This window comes from Mya arenaria, chromosome 6 (assembly GCF_026914265.1).
Source record: "Mya arenaria isolate MELC-2E11 chromosome 6, ASM2691426v1".
Taxonomy (NCBI): Eukaryota; Metazoa; Mollusca; class Bivalvia; order Myida; family Myidae; genus Mya; species Mya arenaria.
The window spans coordinates 4,598,791-4,616,348 of NC_069127.1; the positions used below are offsets into that span (position 1 = coordinate 4,598,791).

The following is a 17,558-nucleotide window of genomic DNA, read 5'->3' on the forward strand; positions in this document are numbered from 1 at the left end:
ACTACCATAACAACATTGTGACTAATAGATCATTTTATACATAGATTATGGCTGCTGCAAACAGTGCCCATTACAAAGGTTACAAACAAAGGTTAAAGGCTTGCTGTTCAATATTAACATAATAAATAGATCATGGATACCGAAAAAGAACCAAATACAAACAAAGCTAACAATATAGCGTCTCAATAACAACTTAATAGTTTAACACATAAATTATGGCTGCAGCAAAAAGAGCAAAATACAAACAAAGGTAACATGACACTAGCTAAAAATAACTTGATATATAGGTCAAGGCTGCCACAAAAAGAGCTAAATACAAATTAAGGCAACATGACACTGTTTAAAAATAACTAAGTCTGATGTATGTACTTAGTTGCCACAAAAAGAGCCTAACAAGCTAAGGATAAATTACAATGGTTGAAGTTCACTTAATACAAAGCCCCATGGCTGCCAGCGAACAGCTTAAACAAACTTAGTTAACATAATATTTGTTTAGAGTCACTTAATACACAGCTCATGACTGCCATCAAGTATTTAAAAGCAAACTAAGTTAACATAATACTGTTTAAGTCATCTTAACAATAGCAAACACTTTCAATCAAACTAAGGTCACAGATGCATGTTTTAAAATAATTAAATAATATACAAGAGGTGATAAGGAAAATGCATGGAGTACAATTAATTCAGGTAAAGAATCAAACGAAAACAAAAATTGAGCCACTGTCATCCTGTAGCAGCTAGTGATGGGCCGATGATCGATTATAATCGAAAATTGATCGGAAAGCTTCAAAATCGGCGATAATCGATTGTAAATTATCATAATCGATTATCGCGGAACATCATACAAATTTATCAAGGGAGGCTACTCAGTATTCATTTACGATTTTTTTTTATCTTGCCGACATTTCCGCTCATTTTTCTTTGGGTACAATTCGTAAGAATGGCAGACGACAATGACGATATGCTGTACAATTATCCGGGTGGGAAAGCAAAATCTAAAGTCTGGCTCTTTTTTGCATTTAGAAAAATCAAACCAGGACCTCCAACCAAAGAAAACCTTGACATAAGCAAGGCGTATTGTTGCCTAAAAATGCAAAAAGGCTTACGCAAAATAGGTATACAGTAACTAGATCACAGGTGATGAGCAAGAAGAGATGTAGAATGAACCCATATCTCATTGACCAGACAATATTTCTAAACAAACATTTACTAGTAGATTCATACTGGTGACTTTGAAATTTCTGATGTATACATTTCAGTTTAATGTTTTTTTTCTTTTTAACTTAAAAATATATAAAAAAAAATGTTTTATGTTTGTTAGTTTCCTGAAAAATGAATATGTAAGTTCTATTGTTTGGTTTATATATTCAATTCAGCTTACATAGACGAAGTGATACCCATTACCTTCAAGTATATCACTAGCAACCACTGCTCTATAATATCCGATTATAGCCGATGTCTAATCGGTTGATGGTCTCCGATTGTAACCGATTATCGATGGTAAAATTCAACCGATTGCCCATCACTAGTAGCAGCACCTGCATACTCTTGAAGTGAACCCAGCTTCTTGTAACGCACATCCGGTGCCTTTTCATCCATTTCTGGTACATTTCTTTATATCTCACTTTTGACTTTTATAAAGTTGAGTGATCTTGTAGCTCTAATCCAAGCAGGTCTGTCTCCAGCTGGGTGGGACTTGCCTAGTGCACAGGCAAGTTGTCCTGAAGGTGTCCTAAAAATAACCCTGTCTATATCCATGTCTGACCTCTTCTTGCACCATGTCCAGTCCTATATAAAACATGCTAGCTAACATAACGCTGAGGGAAATTAATGATGTAATGACATTGAACTACAGTATTAAGTTGGAGCTGTTACCAACATAATAGAACAAAGGTAACAAGAACAAGAGCTGTCACAGAGACAGCGCGCTCGACTATTCCGCGGCTTTTCAGTGTAAGGATTGAAAAGTTTTGGCGAAACATGCATGGATCACTGTTAGATTAGATTTCAATGCAATACATGATGTGCTGAGATATTAACATAAATGTGGTTACATGGAAAATTTTAACCAGAATTTTTAAGTCTAATAATAAAGGGCCATTATTTGCAAAATACAGTTATCTAACTTGGTTATTCAATTACGTTGGGTGGTTGAATACCATTGTATAAAGTCTCAATGCAATATATCAAGTAGTTGCTGAGATATTATCCTATGTGTGCTAACATGCAAGACCTTAACCAGAATTTCTAAGTCTCATAATAAAGGGGCAAAAACTATATAATATGAAAGATAGAGTTATCTTACTTGATTAAAGAAGAAAGTTAAATGGTCGGGAGTCTGTGTGTAAAGTTTCAATGCCATACATGATGTATTCACTGAGGTATTGACTTAAAAGTGGTTACATGCAAAACCTTAACCAGAATTTTTATGTTGAATAAAAAAGGGCCATTATTTGAATTTAATGCAAACTAGAGTTATCTAACTTGGTACATTAAGTAGGTTGGATGGTTGAGTACCATTGTATTAGGTCTCAATGCAATACCTTAAGTAGCTGCTGAGATATTAACCTATGTGTGCTTGCATGCAAATCCTTAACCAGAATTTCTAAGTCGAATAATAAAGGCCTATTATTTGCATTAAATGCAACTAAGAGTTATCTAACTTTGTTAATTAAGTAGGTTGGATGGTTGAGTACCATTGTATAAAGTCTCAATGCAATACTTCAAGTAGTTGCTGAGATATTAACCTATGTGTGCTTGCATGCAAAACCTTAACCAAGGTGTGACGCCAACGCCGACGGCGATGCTTGAGGGAGTAGTATAGCTCTCCATATTCTTCAAATAGTTGAGCTAAAAATGGTTCAAAAACACTTAATACATATACAGATAATAAATTTTATCAAAATGAGCCAAAAAGAAACTACTTTATCTAAAAAGTAGTTAAAAGTATCGCCAGGCAAAGACCAAGGCTACCAAAAAAATTAGGAGCCAAAATCAAACGAAATGATTCTAAAATAACTGAAAACATTTAGACCAATATCACTAACATTTAGTCAGCAAACCAATATTTAAAACAATATTTTTTTATAGACAGTGGCTACCAGCAAAAACAATCAATACATAAATACAAATGGTTAAAAAACTTCATATTAAGACCATTGTTGCCAGCAAAAAGAGCTAACAAGAGCACTGCAGTGCAAACACCAACGCTTGTCTGTTCTTTTTAGTCAATAAGGGGCATAACTGGACAATTATTAAAGCAAGAGTAATTATGCCCTGCTACATGTGTGCACATTTTCACAGGTAATATGAAAACAAGGTTTTATGTTAATATCATAAATGGTTATAAATGGTTATTAAATTAGGGTATTTTAAGTATATTTTTGCATGATTTTTTCACACTATCAAGGGGAATAACTTGATAATCAATACAATTCAAGGTAGTGGCCTTTGCTACAAAAGTGCATTTTTTATGAAGTAACATGTGCACAAAGTTTCATGTTAATATATGATTGTTTATAAAGTTATGGCCAAGTTAAAGTTTGTGCACAAAATTACCTGAACTGTGACAAGAAAACATAGGTCCTACAGTTTGAGGTCATCAGGAAATATGAAGTCATCAGTTTCCTGTGACTAATTATACAATGTGACGCACATTGTGTGACATATCTATTAATGTAAATGGAACTTTAAAAGTTGTTTACGCTGCTTTTCATGAATTATAAAAGTTTTATTGACATGATTTTAACATTGACAATAGGACCCATTTCTATTTGATGTGGTTTACGTATACATTGAACAATTATTGAAGACAGTTCAGTTATAAACCAAATTGTTTTAACTTTAATGATTACATGTACATCAACAAATCCTGCTTAAACAGGGTTCGAATTTAGACTCGCATACTCGCAAAATGCGAGCGATATTTGGAAATTGCGAGTGACTTTTATTCAAGCTCGCAAAATTCTGCGAGTGGCTTTTTCTAGACCACAAAATGTTAAAAGGAAAGTAGAATAAACATGAACTTAATTCCGCTATGTAGTCGAGTGTGAACAGCCTATAAGTGGCATGTTTACACTACCGGTATAAAGAAGACAGTACGGAGTCACGCTCTAGTAGGTTTTCAAAAATAGAACAAATACGGAAAAGGCCGAGTTTTATCTCGAATCTTTCCGGGATGCTCCGAGGCGTGCATAATACAAAGTAAATACGAATGACGTAATCACCTAGCTCAATCATTGGCTAAATTTAGCGCTTTTGCGCACTATATGTAAACCCCATCATCCTTTGAATACATTTCCGCCCAACTGTCAAATTGAATAGACTTCGTTGATCGATATAGTTCATGGTCCAAAGTATCCACGCTACATTTACTGTTGCTTTTTTATTTTAAATATATTTTATTTTATTGTTTTTAATACTTACAAGCTTAATGAAATCTGTAGCGTGCTTGTCGAATGGGTATTAAATTACCCGATGGCGAGGGTAAATATACAAAGTGAACAATGTCAAATTATTGGACAGCTTTGTTATCAAAAAGCTGCCAGCATCAGACGAGTCTTTCCATACCCCCCAAATAGAATAAGCCATCAACAAGTTCTAGTAGTCGAGTCACTTTTAAATATTCATAATATGTCTTAGGTGTTAATTTCTACTTTAATTAGACAATATTATAAGGGAATAAAGCAAATAATAAAATTGCAAGTTGATTTGTCATTTTGCGAGTTGCCTCAAAATGCACTCGCAAAATTTTGCGAGTGTTCCTCAAAGTTAAATTCGAACCCTGTTAAATTCATAATGTTTCAAATTGCATGTGAACTATAATTATATATAAACTAATGACTAAATGACAAAAAGTTTTGTGGTAAAACCCGAAGAAAAATATTTGATATTGAATATGTCTCAAGATTAAAATGGAGGAAACAATTTAGATATTTGTTCAGAGCTGGCAAGAAACGGCATGTGACTATACTTTTCATGAATTCACCATTAAACAAGACCACATCAATTATTCAGCTGGGCAACCCAGACCGGTAACTCCAATTTGAAGTGAATTATATTAGTACAGCTAAAGCATCAGATCCCTGCTGTTATTTCTGTTAGGAGTTATTTTTGTTGGCAGTAATTGGTGCATGTTTTTATATCTTTGAGTCAGGGCAAATTGGTGTTGGCTGAAAAATGGTCTCTGTGTTTATATCCGGAAGGACAGAACCAAGTGTTGCTGTTGACAAACACCAGGTTCCTGTGGTCAATTCTTGAGAGACAAAAGTAAAGGTAGACATAGCAGCTGTGTCTATAGTTATATCTGGAAAACAGTAAATAATTCCTGGCTAACAAATGGTGTGTGTGGTTATACCAAAAAGGAAAATGGAACTTGCTGTTGGTGGCTTCAGGTGTCTTCAATGGCAGAGTAAATTGTTGTTGAAAGACAGGAGGGTTTTGGTTATATTTGAGACAAAAGACTTAACTGTCTTTGAGCAGGCATAAGGTGTGCTTTAATCTAGACAGATGAAGTAAACTGCTGTTGGCTGTCATCAGGTACCTAAATATATCTCAACGGACTGTCAGTTAATTGATAGTGACAGACTTCAAGTTCCTATGGTTTTTAAGATCTTGAAAGACTGAGTAAATAGTTTGCTGGCATCAGGTTCTTATGATTATATATTTAAGGTGGAAGGATTGAGTAAATTGTTGTATCTTTAAGGAGTGATTAAATTGTTGTTTTAAGGCTTCATGTTCCTATGGTTATTTATAATGCTCTTAAAGGACTGAGTAAATTGTTCGGGGGCATCAGGTTCTTATGATTATATATTTCACGTGGAAGGATTGAGTAAATTGTTGTTGGCAGGCAACAGGTACCTATGGTTATATATTGAAGGACTGAGTAAATTGTTCTTGGCAGGCAACAAGTTCCTATGGCTATATATTGAAGGACTGAGAAAATTGTTTAAGGTGGGCATCAGATTCCTATGGTTATTATGATCTTGACTTGAAGGACTGACGTAATTGTTGTTGGCAAGCATCAGGTTCTTATGGTTATATCTTGAAGGACTGACTGAATTGTTGGTGTGCATTAGGTTCCTATGGTTATCATAATTTTAAAAGGACTGAGTAAAGCTGTGTGCTGGCATAAGGTCCCTACGGTTATATCTTAAAAGACTGAGTAAATTGTTGTTGGCCAGCATCAGGTTCTTAAGATAATATCATGAAGGACTGAGTAAATTGTTGTTGGCCAGCATCAGGTTCTTAAGATAATATCATGAAGAACTGAGTAAATTGTTGTTGCCAGGAATCATGTTTCTATGGTAATTATGGTCTTGAAGGCCTGAGTAATGGTTGTTGCCAGGTACCCAATTTCTACCGTTATTATGGTCTTCAATGACTGAGTGAATTGTTGTTTAGGGCATCAGGTTCTTATGGTTATATATCAAAGGACTGAGTGAATTTGTGTTTAGGGCATCAGGTTTTTATGGTTATATATCAAAGGACTGAGTGAATTTGTGTTTAGGGCATCAGGTTTTTATGGTTATATAACAAAGGACTGAGTGAATTTGTGTTAAGGGCATCAGGTTTTTATGGTTATATAACAAAGGACTGAGTGAATTGTTGTTTAGGGCATCAGGTTCTTATAGTTATATATCAAAGGACTGAGTGAATTTGTGTTTAGGGCATCAGGTTTTTATGGTTATATATCAAAGGACTGAGTGAATTGGTGTTTTAAGGGAATCAGGTTTTTATGGTTATATATCAAAGGACTGAGTGAATTGGTGTTTAGGGCATCAGGTTTTTATGGTTATATATCAAAGGACTGAGTGAATTGGTGTTTTAAGGGAATCAGGTTTTTATGGTTATATATCAAAGGACTGAGTGAATTGTTGTTTAGGGCATCAGGTTTTTATGGTTATATAACAAAGGACTGAGTGAATTGGTGTTTTAAGGGAATCAGGTTTTTATGGTTATATATCAAAGGACTGAGTGAATTGGTGTTTAGGGCATCAGGTTTTTATGGTTATATAACAAAGGACTGAGTGAATTGGTGTTTAGGGCATCAGGTTTTTATGGTTATATATCAAAGGACTAAGTGAATTGGTGTTTTAAGGGAAACAGGTTTTTATGGTTATTTATCAAAGGACTCATTGAATTGGTGTTTTAAGGGAATCAGGTTTTTATGGTTATTTAACAAAGGACTGAGTAAATTGGTGTTTAGGGCATCAGGTTTTTATGGTTATATAACAAAGGACTGAGTGAATTTGTGTTTAGGGCATCAGGTTCTTATGGTTATATATCAAAGGACTGAGTGAATTGTTGTTTAGGGCATCAGGTTCTTATGGTTATGTATTATGGTTATGTAATAAAGGACTGAGTGATTTGTTCTTTAGGGCATAATGTTCTTATGGTTATATATTAAAGGCTTCAGTGAATTGTTGTTTAGGGCATCAGGTTCTTATGGTTATATATATTAAAGTTCTGAGTGAATTGTTGTTTGATGGCATCAGGTTCCGATATTGACATATTTATGTTAAAGAATAAGGTAATTATTTAATGGTGGCAGGCAACAGAGTTTCCTATGGTTACATCTTGATGGACAGAGTAAATTGCCATTGGGAGCATCAGGTTCATATGATGAAATCTTGAAGGACTGAGTAAATTGATGTTGGCAGACATATAGGTTTAGGTTTTATTAGAATAAGCAGAGTAAAGCGATACTGATAAGCATTTGGGAGGCCTGTGGTCATATCTCTTTTAACATGCATCATATTCCTGTGGTATCATGGGCATGGTCATAACTCAAATGACAGAAATGGTTGTTGGTGGACATAGTGTGTCTGTTATTACATATTGAAAGTCAGAGATAGTTTCTGTGAGACAAAGGCTGTCTGTGGTTATATCAGAGCTATTGGAGTAAATTGCAGAGGGCAAACATTGACTGCTTGAATTTAAATCTAAAAGGACAGAGTTTTAAATGACACTGGTGCCTGTGCTTTAAAGTGTTATAGGGAAATATGGGTGTCTGTGGTTATATTAAAAAAGCTAGTTTTCACTTTACTTGTAGACATACTTAATTTTCTGTGGTTATGTATGTAAGGACATTGAGTACTTGATGTAGTACCTTAAGGCTAGATAAAAGTGTTTGTGTGTGTTCATATGTGGTCATTAAATAAGTGTAATATTGGGAAGTTAAGGTTTTTGCATGACTTTTTCAACCTAGCATAGGGGCATAACTTGACAATTATAACAAGAGTGCAAACTGTCACATAATACGCACATCTTAATTTAAGGACATAGGTTGGTGATAAGAGGTTGAATGTTTAAGCAAACTTTAGACGAATGGACAATGAAAATACAGTTTTTTGGCAAATTCAAGGGTCAGAGATGTTATGCCAATACACATTCTGACCAAATATGGTGATGATTGGACAAAGGACTCTAAAATTATTGATCAAACAAGACTGATTTAAGGTAATTCAATAACACTCAAATGACTCGAGTAATGTTGCTGATTATCAAACTTGTCTGATATATTATGCCCATACACAAACCACTGACCCAACTTGATGATGATTGGACACAGGCTTCTACAGAGAGGGGGGGGGGGATAATATATAAATAATAAATAAGTTTAAACTAACTTACTTCTGTTTCATGAGTTAAGGCAAAACTTTATGTTAACCAGGGTTCTGTGCTCAGGGGTGGTTCATGTTGTTCTCGTGTTCATGTTGACCAAGGTTATGTGCTCAGGAGTGGTTCATGTTGTTCCCATGTTCATGTTTACCAAGGTTCTGTGCTCAGGGGTGGTTCATGTTGTTTCCGTGTTCATGTTGACCAAGGTTCTGTGCTTAGGCATGGTTCATGTTGTTCCCGTGTTCATGTTTACCAAGGTTCTGAGCTCAGGCGTGGTTCATGTTGTTCCCATGTTCACGTTGACCAGATCTCACTTAGGATTCATGCTGACCAGATCTTATTGGGGATTGTGTTGCCATGGCTCTATCAGTACTTCCAGAAGACTGCAATTTAATTTTAAATGGATAAACAAGATTCCTTATTTAGGTTTTCATGCAGAATAATTATATAGTGTTGCCATTTTTCAGACTTTCTTAACTTAAGGCCATATCATTTTTTAATTAAATGATTTTATGATTTCTGTGAAAATGAAATAAGAGTGGTCAAGAAATGTTTTATTTTTTATCAATCTGCTGCAGAGCTTGGAAATTTGGAGCAAAAGAAATAAACAAGAAACACCGTGATGCAACAAAACCAGGTTTTCAAAGATTGACGAAAAAACTTCAGGCTTTATTGTGAGATTCAGTTTCAATTTTTTTTCTATTTTTAGTAACAGTGCTCTGATAAGCTGTGAATGAGGTTTAACAAAACCAAGGCTGCATTTTATAGTGAATACATGACGATCATCTATGCTGCAAATTTGCCGTAAGTGACTCATTTTTTTTGTAAACTGTGACCTTGACCTTCAACAGATTGAAGCCCAAAAATATCCTGAGCAAGCTCACCACATGTCCTTAATATACACTGAGTTTTGTGTCCACATGATGAATAAAATTGTAGTTATTCACTGGAAACATAATTTCTATATTTGGATATGTTGACTGAAAGCAATCCCAAGCTAGATTTACACATGTTCTTAAAACACACAGAGTTTGGTGTCCATATGGTGAAAGAAATTGTAGTTATTCAATGGAATGGAAAAATTCTAGATTTAGTAACGGTGACCTTGACATTTGATGGAACAGACCAAAAAGCAATACCAAGGGAGCTCTCCACTTGTTCTTACAATAGTTCTGTGTCCATATAATGAAAGAAACAGTAGTTTTCACCGGAAACAAAAATTCTGTATTTATTAATGGTGATGGCTCCAAAAGCAATCCCAAGAAAACTCTACCCATGCATAAAATCCCCACCCCCCAAGTTCAAACTGCTGGTAAAATCCATGCCAAATGCCCCCACTACTGCAGGACATTCTAGGTTACTGGTAAGGCCCATTCCCCGGTATTTTTTACCCAAAACAAAACCACCACTCACTTGGAACTGCAGGTCACATGGAAGCCAAAAACATGGCCCATTTCCACCAGCTATTCCCAGTAAACCCCCGGACCTAGTGTGTGTGTGTGGGGGGGGGGGGGGGGGCGTGGTTACAATGAACTGGTGAATTACCAGAAAAACTTCAAAAATATCATTAAAAATAACACGAAAAGACCTACTTTTGTGTACCTATTTTCTTAGAATGCACGTGTATTTCGTTTGAACCTTAAAATCGGACGAAGGTAAATAAATATATGTACCTACATTGCAGCAATAAAACATAAAAGTCGTGTCCACAAAAATATTTAGCGTTTTAGCACATACTTCCTCCCTAACCCTTACTTTTAACTGTTGAATTAAAACTTTGTTTTGAATTTTCGACACCGGTTGTTGACAGGCGGCCTTCGCTCTGATTTTTAATTATCGAATTGACTTGTTCGTCTTGATCGTCTCATTCCGGTCGTCCTGATGCAATCCGGGATGGTCATGATATGGATCATCATCATCATCAGCAGCAGCAGCAGCAGCACCATAATCATCATCATCATCATCATCAACAACAAAAACATCATCCTCATCTGGGAGTAGCTAGGATGATATTGGTCCCAGTCATCTTCTACCAGATCAACAACTCCATACTACAACGTGTAGAAACCAACCCCTACCTCGGCATAACATTCTCCGAAGATATGAAGTGGAATAACCACATAACCAACATAGCAAAGAAGGCCAATTCAACCCTTGGATTTCTACGTCGCAACCTCCGGTACTGTCCAAAAGAATGCAGGAGGAACGCATACCTGGCTCTAGTTCGGTCCAAGCTCGAGTATGGCTGCGTCATTTGGGACCCCTACTCAACCAGTGACATCAACCGACTAGAGAAAATCCAGCGATCGGCAGCACGCTTCATCACTAGGGATTACCGCTCTCGACATGATGGTGCAGTCACAGAGATGCTGTCCCAACTAGACCTCCTCCCACTTCAAGAGAGACGTCGCCACCAGCGGTTGACCTTTCTGTACAAGATGGTGAAAGGGCACGTACCGGCCATCAATATTGAACACTATCTCACACCTTTGAGACCGAAACGAACAATTAGGGCTAAACGTTTTGAAAACTTTATCACCAAAAACATTGTGGAAAACTCAGTGAATAATAACAAACAGTGCTTTTCAAATATAGATAGTAGATCAGCCAATTTCAAGAACTCATTCTTCGTGAGAACTGTTCCAGAGTGGAATCAATTAAGTGACAGTGTGGTAGATTCATCAACCATAGATTGCTTCAAATCAGCTCTCTTACAGACAAATAAAAACTAATTTTATGCGCACACCCCCGTCAAGTGAAAGCCAGTATTGGTAGCGTTGACGTACCCATACAGATACAGACAGATACAGATATCATTAACCGATTATCTCCTTTAACAACTGTAAAATGGCCGTAAATTGGACAATTACACGCTCAATGTCTAGATTATAAGTCGGAGACCCAGCCGAGGCAAAAAAATAGTGATCCCGAATGGTCTGACGAACGGTTTTACACATTCAACATAACAAATCTGTTTTGAAAAAAAAATGAGAGGGGCATGCGTCGTGGGACCACTCCGATCCGGAGTCAGGTCATTTTGACCCAGTTTACAGTCTGGCCTGGTCCCTTACATTCCGCGTTGGTTTTTACACGCCTTGCATTTATATTATAATGTATGTAACAATAATCGACGCATCCATTTCCACCATGAGTTGTAGTGGTGGAAGTAACGTTGGTTTAGCGGTGGAATAACGCCGGTTTGTGGTGGTAATGTTAGTATACGTACAGTTAAGTATATGGCAAAAATATCTAGAACTGGCATGTAAATTACATGGAAACATTATAAACGTTTTCTCATACTCAGTATTTGTGTTTAATTATATGTTTAATTGATGATGCATGCATCGCAAGAACAAATACTCGACAGCAATTCCGGCGGAAGGATCGGATTCGCAAAGACGGAACTAGTGGTATTCTTTACAATATACCGGCACAAAACCATTGGATAACAATCAATTAAGAACAATTTCTAAAAAAAAACATAACACATAATTATATGGTATTGCACAGAAAAATTTCGAGAAAAATAAGTTTTCAGTAGAATGTTGAAATCTACGACCAGATTTAACATATTTTTCCCGACAATTATATGGTCTCGATTTGCCTTTGAATATCGTGATCGTTCTTGACGAATAAATTGACATGTTTTCCCCGGATGGTTGGGGAAATGGCGACAGTGTATAGTCATCAAAATATGTCTTTGGGATCAAGAATATATCCTATCCTTAAAAAAAATATTCTCGATTACATATATAAAGTTTCATACCTTCGGTCATGCCCCAATATTACAAAAATACTCAAGTCAAATCTCAACTCATTTTACCGCATAAAAGCGTAGTATGTTTTCAAAATCTTGCATGTTTTTATACTTCTTGAAAACAGACTTTTTTCTCTAAGAATGTGTTAAAAATATTGTCAAATTTTCGAAGAAAACTTATTCAAGAGCAAAAAAAAATAATTGCGTAAGGGCTAAAAAAACAAAGGAATTTAACTCAAATACATGTCTAGTTGTTGACAATGTTTCGCTTTAGAATCTTGACAAAAAGTTTTAATCAACATATTTTATGATAGAATGCATTTTTAATGGGTGTAAAACATATATCTTTATAATAACTTGATAAAATGAGTTTAGACTGTGATTGAGATTTGACTAAATGATTTTCGTGATATTGGGGCCAGCAGGTGTATTACACCACAAAACGGCGTTATTCCAGTCAGCGTCACTAACACCTTCTATTGTATCGATTGGAAACCTATAGATTTTGTTCCGTTCCGATATTTAGAAATTATATGTACAATAGGGAACAGGATTTAGTGCTCTACGTTACACGGAAGCTTGTGATAAACAACAGACTAAACAGAAGCGCGTACTTTTAAAATGATATGTTTTCCGGAAGGTTAAGAGCTTTTAGCCCTGTTCAATGATGCGTAAATGAGTCTAATTAAATTTTGCCATATCTGTCTTTTTTATCCAGTGAAAGATCATTATAGACAGACTATAAGTCACACTCAAGAGTCTTCAGTCACAATATTTTTAAGTACTGACTGACTAGTAACGGGGAAAAAATGTCCAAACATTAAAAAGAGTTTTACTGAATTACCGTTTTTGTTGCTAGATAACAGCTAACCGTTTGATCTTGTAAGGCTCCTTAAACTATTTAATTACAGTATATTTTCTATCTTCTGTGTTTATGACCTCTCTTTTATAATTTCAGGGAGCATATTATATCACTTTATCAGTAAAACTTTACCATATAATTTAAATCTATTTCAGTGCTTTTCAAAATTCAGAAGTAATTGCAGAAGGAAGTTGCTTTATGGACGCAGCTTTACCCGACCATGAGGCAACTACTACCCGAAACGTATCAAGGGTATTCAGATGATACCAAGAATGTATTGGGTTAAAATTTATAGAACAGTGATATTCTGTAAATTCATAGATCACCTTACAATTTAATAAACCAATAATACTTATATATGAAAACAATCAAAACTTACATGCACAATCGTAATTATATTTTAAGAACATACTTGAGCCTAAGACTAAAGTGTTCTTTTAACATTTTAGTTTATCAATCATTATAAATATTCAACAGCAGAAACGCCCAAAGCTGTCATCAGAGTGTAAGCAAAATCTAAGTCACAAGGACCTGTCTGTTGACGCATTTAACGCTTCCATGCATGCAAGTTCACAATCAGATCTGTCGCTGGACCAAGACTATGGTCACCACAGTGCGACAAGCAGCTGCCAGGCCTTCGAAGGCAGTGTAAGGTGCGCCAGTGTTGAGGAGTTGGCCATGGATCAAGGATCTCTTCTTGGAATGGGTTCTCAGGTGGACCAGGAGAGCACAGACAATGACAGTGGCTGTCTGCACGGGGAAAATGAGCTGGAAGACCTGCTGTATCACTTCAGTGAGTACATATGACTGGTGGACATCTTTTGTTCAGAGTAGTATTAGAAGCAGAAAAAATAAATTTGTTATACCTGTTATATCATTTCAAAGTAATTTGATATCATTTGATTGTGTCTAAACAGAGTTAGCTATTAACAGCTTATGTACTAAGTGTGTCATCCTTCATTGTTGTTCTATATGACAGGGCAGTTTTTTCGGCACCAGATTGATCAGGAGATGAGCATGATGCATGAGAGAATGTACATGATGCTTGAAAATCAACAGACACATGTGCGCCGCATTGTAAATACAGCCATCAGTGGTACATGGAACAACAGTCCACAGGTACATGTCTTGTATGCAGATCATTATCCATTACCAATGTCATCATACTTTGGTGGAAGCATTTGAACACTTGTTACAGGTATATAAACAAAAACCATAGCTCTTAACCAACATGAAAGCCTTTCCATATTTATGCCCCAACATAGAGTTGCTCTTGTCTGTCCGTCCATATGTACAGACATCCCAAAGCTTCAAAATTGTAAAGTTCATCTATATATGGAGAAAAGTGAATAAAAGCTTGCTCCTCTTACATTATTTTGTGGCTTTGCTTTTGTTATGTTACACTATTTTGTGACTTTGCTCTTTTCGCCTAACCTTTGAAATTGATTTTGATGGAAAATTATGGAAAATTACAGCCCTTTGATTAGGTATAGTTTTAAAAGTAATGTGTGTTGAGTACCTTTTAGAGGATTATTGGTACATGATATGCAAATAATAGTATAGGATTTTTTTTTATGCATACATTTTAACAAGAATCATGGCTGTTTTTTTTTCTCTATTAATAACATTGAGTGAGAAAATTGTGTGAATTGATTGCTTAGGTTAAATTTCATGGCACCGTGGGGGACAATTTTAGTTTTGCCTGTCTTGATTAGGCAAAAAGTGCAATACAGGGGTATTATTCAGTTCTAACTATAGCTCTAATTCGTTTGTATTGCCAACATAGCTTCCTGCCAGTGAGCCTGCAAACCAGAACTTTGCAGAGATATTTCAAGATGATGATCACAGTACAAAGGATGAGACAGACCAACAACAAAATTGTACGTACATCAAAATCATATAATTGATCTTCATATTTCTTTGTTCTCTTTCTGTAATAGAATTATAGCAGCATTCAAAGTGGACCCAAAACCAAGTGCACCCACTTTTTGTTTTCATTACCTCTCTTAGTCTAAATTCATCTATGTTATGTTTTCACATATTTCCTGACTTCAGTTTTATGCAGTTAAACAATCTACTGATAAATAGGATGTCCAAACCAGTTACCACATGCAATTTTGACCATTACCCTGGTACTTAAAAACTGTTCAAGTGTTAAGATATTCACATGAAACCTTGTAACTTTGTACACATTTTACCAGTGTTAATTCCCATAAAAATGTAATATGGCAATTGAATATGTCACCCTTGGAACTTTTGGAAAAAAATGCACAACATTATTTTAGTAGTCAGCTTCATGTTCTAGTCCTGTACAACCTTATTTGTTATTTGTGTAAATCGGCTTCATTTTCTAGATGTATACAACCTAATTTGTTACTTGTGTACATCAGCTTTTTGTTCTAGTTGTGTACAACCTCATTTCTTATTTGTGATTTGTGTACATCAGTTTCATTTCCTAGTCATGTACAAACTCATTTGTAATTTGTGTACATCAGCTTTTTGTTCTAGTCTTGTACAACCTTCTTTGTGATTTGTGTACATCAGCTTCATTTCCTAGTCATGTACAACCGTATTTCTTATCTATGTTACTATGTATATCAGCATCATGTTCGAGTCGTGTACAACTTTGTGTACATAAGTCATATTAAGCTTCATGTTCTGGTCATGTACAACCTAGTTTGTTATTTGTGTACATCAGCTTCATGTCCTTGTCGTGTACAACCTTATTTATTTGTGTACTTCAGCTAAATGTGCTTGTTGTTTACAACATCTTCATGTTTTCTTCTATATTTTATTAAGGTTTGACTGTTACCACAAGATACCCACAGATACCAGTAACCACCGCAAGCTGCACAAACCATGCACAGTAAGAGAATGCCTTCAGTACATTTCTTTCATTACAATTTTATATTATAATAACACTGCTTTTCAAGTGCTCTGAGCCAAGATACAAAGCCATTAAATTCACTAATGCTTCCATTGCATTCATTGAGTATTTGAACTCCAGAGGTTATCATCTGCGGTTATGAATACTTAAAATACAGTTTGTTCAATAAAACTTGACCTCCAGAAAGTTCATGGTATTAAGTATTGAAAAATTGAGAGCTTGCGTTTATACTTACCATACAATTACCAGTGTGTGTATAGTGTGCAGTCTTCACGGCTTACATATACCACCTTCAGTCTTTTACTAGAGTTTGATTGAGAGTTGAGTTTCATAAAACACTAAGAAAATCTTTTCACAAAACCGCTGCCTGTCGAGCACTGTCAAAACGTTAATTTGGAAACAGGTTTGTCAAAGTGTTTGAAGAAACTAATCAACTTATCAAACTCTGGTAATTAAACAAAGGCGGGGCTTTTTGAGCAGCATCTACTGCCCTTTGTTTCATTTAAAATGGTGAAGAAAAAGAAGTTATTTTAGTTTCAAATCATCATTTGAAGCAAAATGTTGCCTTCCAATGTAGCATCAATTTATGACGTAATTCATCACTCTGTATACACACACTGATTTCTAGAGCATGTTACCTTTCAGACCAAGTCAAGAGCAAGATCTTCTAGGACTGTTGTCTGCCTCCTGTTCAGTGAGCTCATTGCTGGCAAAGCCTCAGTTTCGGTCCTAGCCTAAAGCCAACCACAGTTCAATATGTTGTCTGAGCACACAGAAACATTTCCTGCAAATACTTGCTGCCCTTGCTTTGATGGCTTTTGAAGTTATGCACATGTTAATTTATTGATAGAAGATGAATATGACTGGTGTTGATATTCTTCCAACCATGAAGCAAAATATGTAGTTGTTTTAATGTCAACGAATGTATGCCCCCACAAGGGTTGCATATAGTCACAATGTCTGTTTGTCAAATCATGTCTCTCAGATATTACTTAATTAGCAATAAGATCTCAGACTTCACAAAATTGATGGGCCAACAAAGCTTACTTAACTTACTGATGTCATTAGATAATGCAACCACGTGCTATTATTTATTTACAAAATATAATCCCAGTATTTGTCAACTTATTATTCAAGTGACAACCGGTGACTGGTTTACTGTCAAGTATAATGGTAGGGTATGTTGTGACTTTTATTTGACAATTATTATGGAGATTTTTATCTCATTTATTAAAGATTAAATCCAAATGGCTAATCTATATAAAAGGCTTATCGACGCATTTGCTATGTTTCTGTGACAGCTCTTTATTTTGCCATTTTCCAGCTTTTCAGCTAACCACTTGGTCTTGTTTACTATATATCTATATAGTTTTACTTTAACTGATATTAGCCTATTTTAATGTATGTTTAGAAGAAATATTCTAAAAGAA

At 35.5% G+C, this 17,558-nt stretch overlaps 1 protein-coding gene across 4 annotated transcripts; it reads left to right on the forward strand.

Moving 5' to 3' along the window:
* Positions 1–3,908: 3,908 nt before the first annotated feature.
* On the forward strand, positions 3,909–17,540 carry LOC128238456 (uncharacterized). 4 transcript variants are annotated; one of them, XM_052954391.1, is made up of 8 exons: positions 3,909–4,355; positions 9,332–9,426; positions 13,397–13,493; positions 13,722–14,034; positions 14,221–14,360; positions 15,028–15,121; positions 16,041–16,107; positions 16,774–17,540. In XM_052954391.1, the coding sequence occupies exons 2-8, from the start codon at positions 9,356–9,358 to the stop codon at positions 16,859–16,861; spliced, it is 870 nt and encodes a 289-aa protein (XP_052810351.1). In that variant the 5' UTR covers positions 3,909–4,355; positions 9,332–9,355; the 3' UTR covers positions 16,862–17,540. The 4 variants fall into 4 exon arrangements, with proteins under 4 accessions (XP_052810351.1, XP_052810350.1, XP_052810352.1 ...); XM_052954390.1 differs by having other exon boundaries at positions 13,719–14,034; positions 16,774–17,539; XM_052954392.1 differs by lacking the exon at positions 9,332–9,426 and having other exon boundaries at positions 13,719–14,034; positions 16,774–17,537.
* The last annotated feature ends 18 nt before the right edge of the window (positions 17,541–17,558 follow it).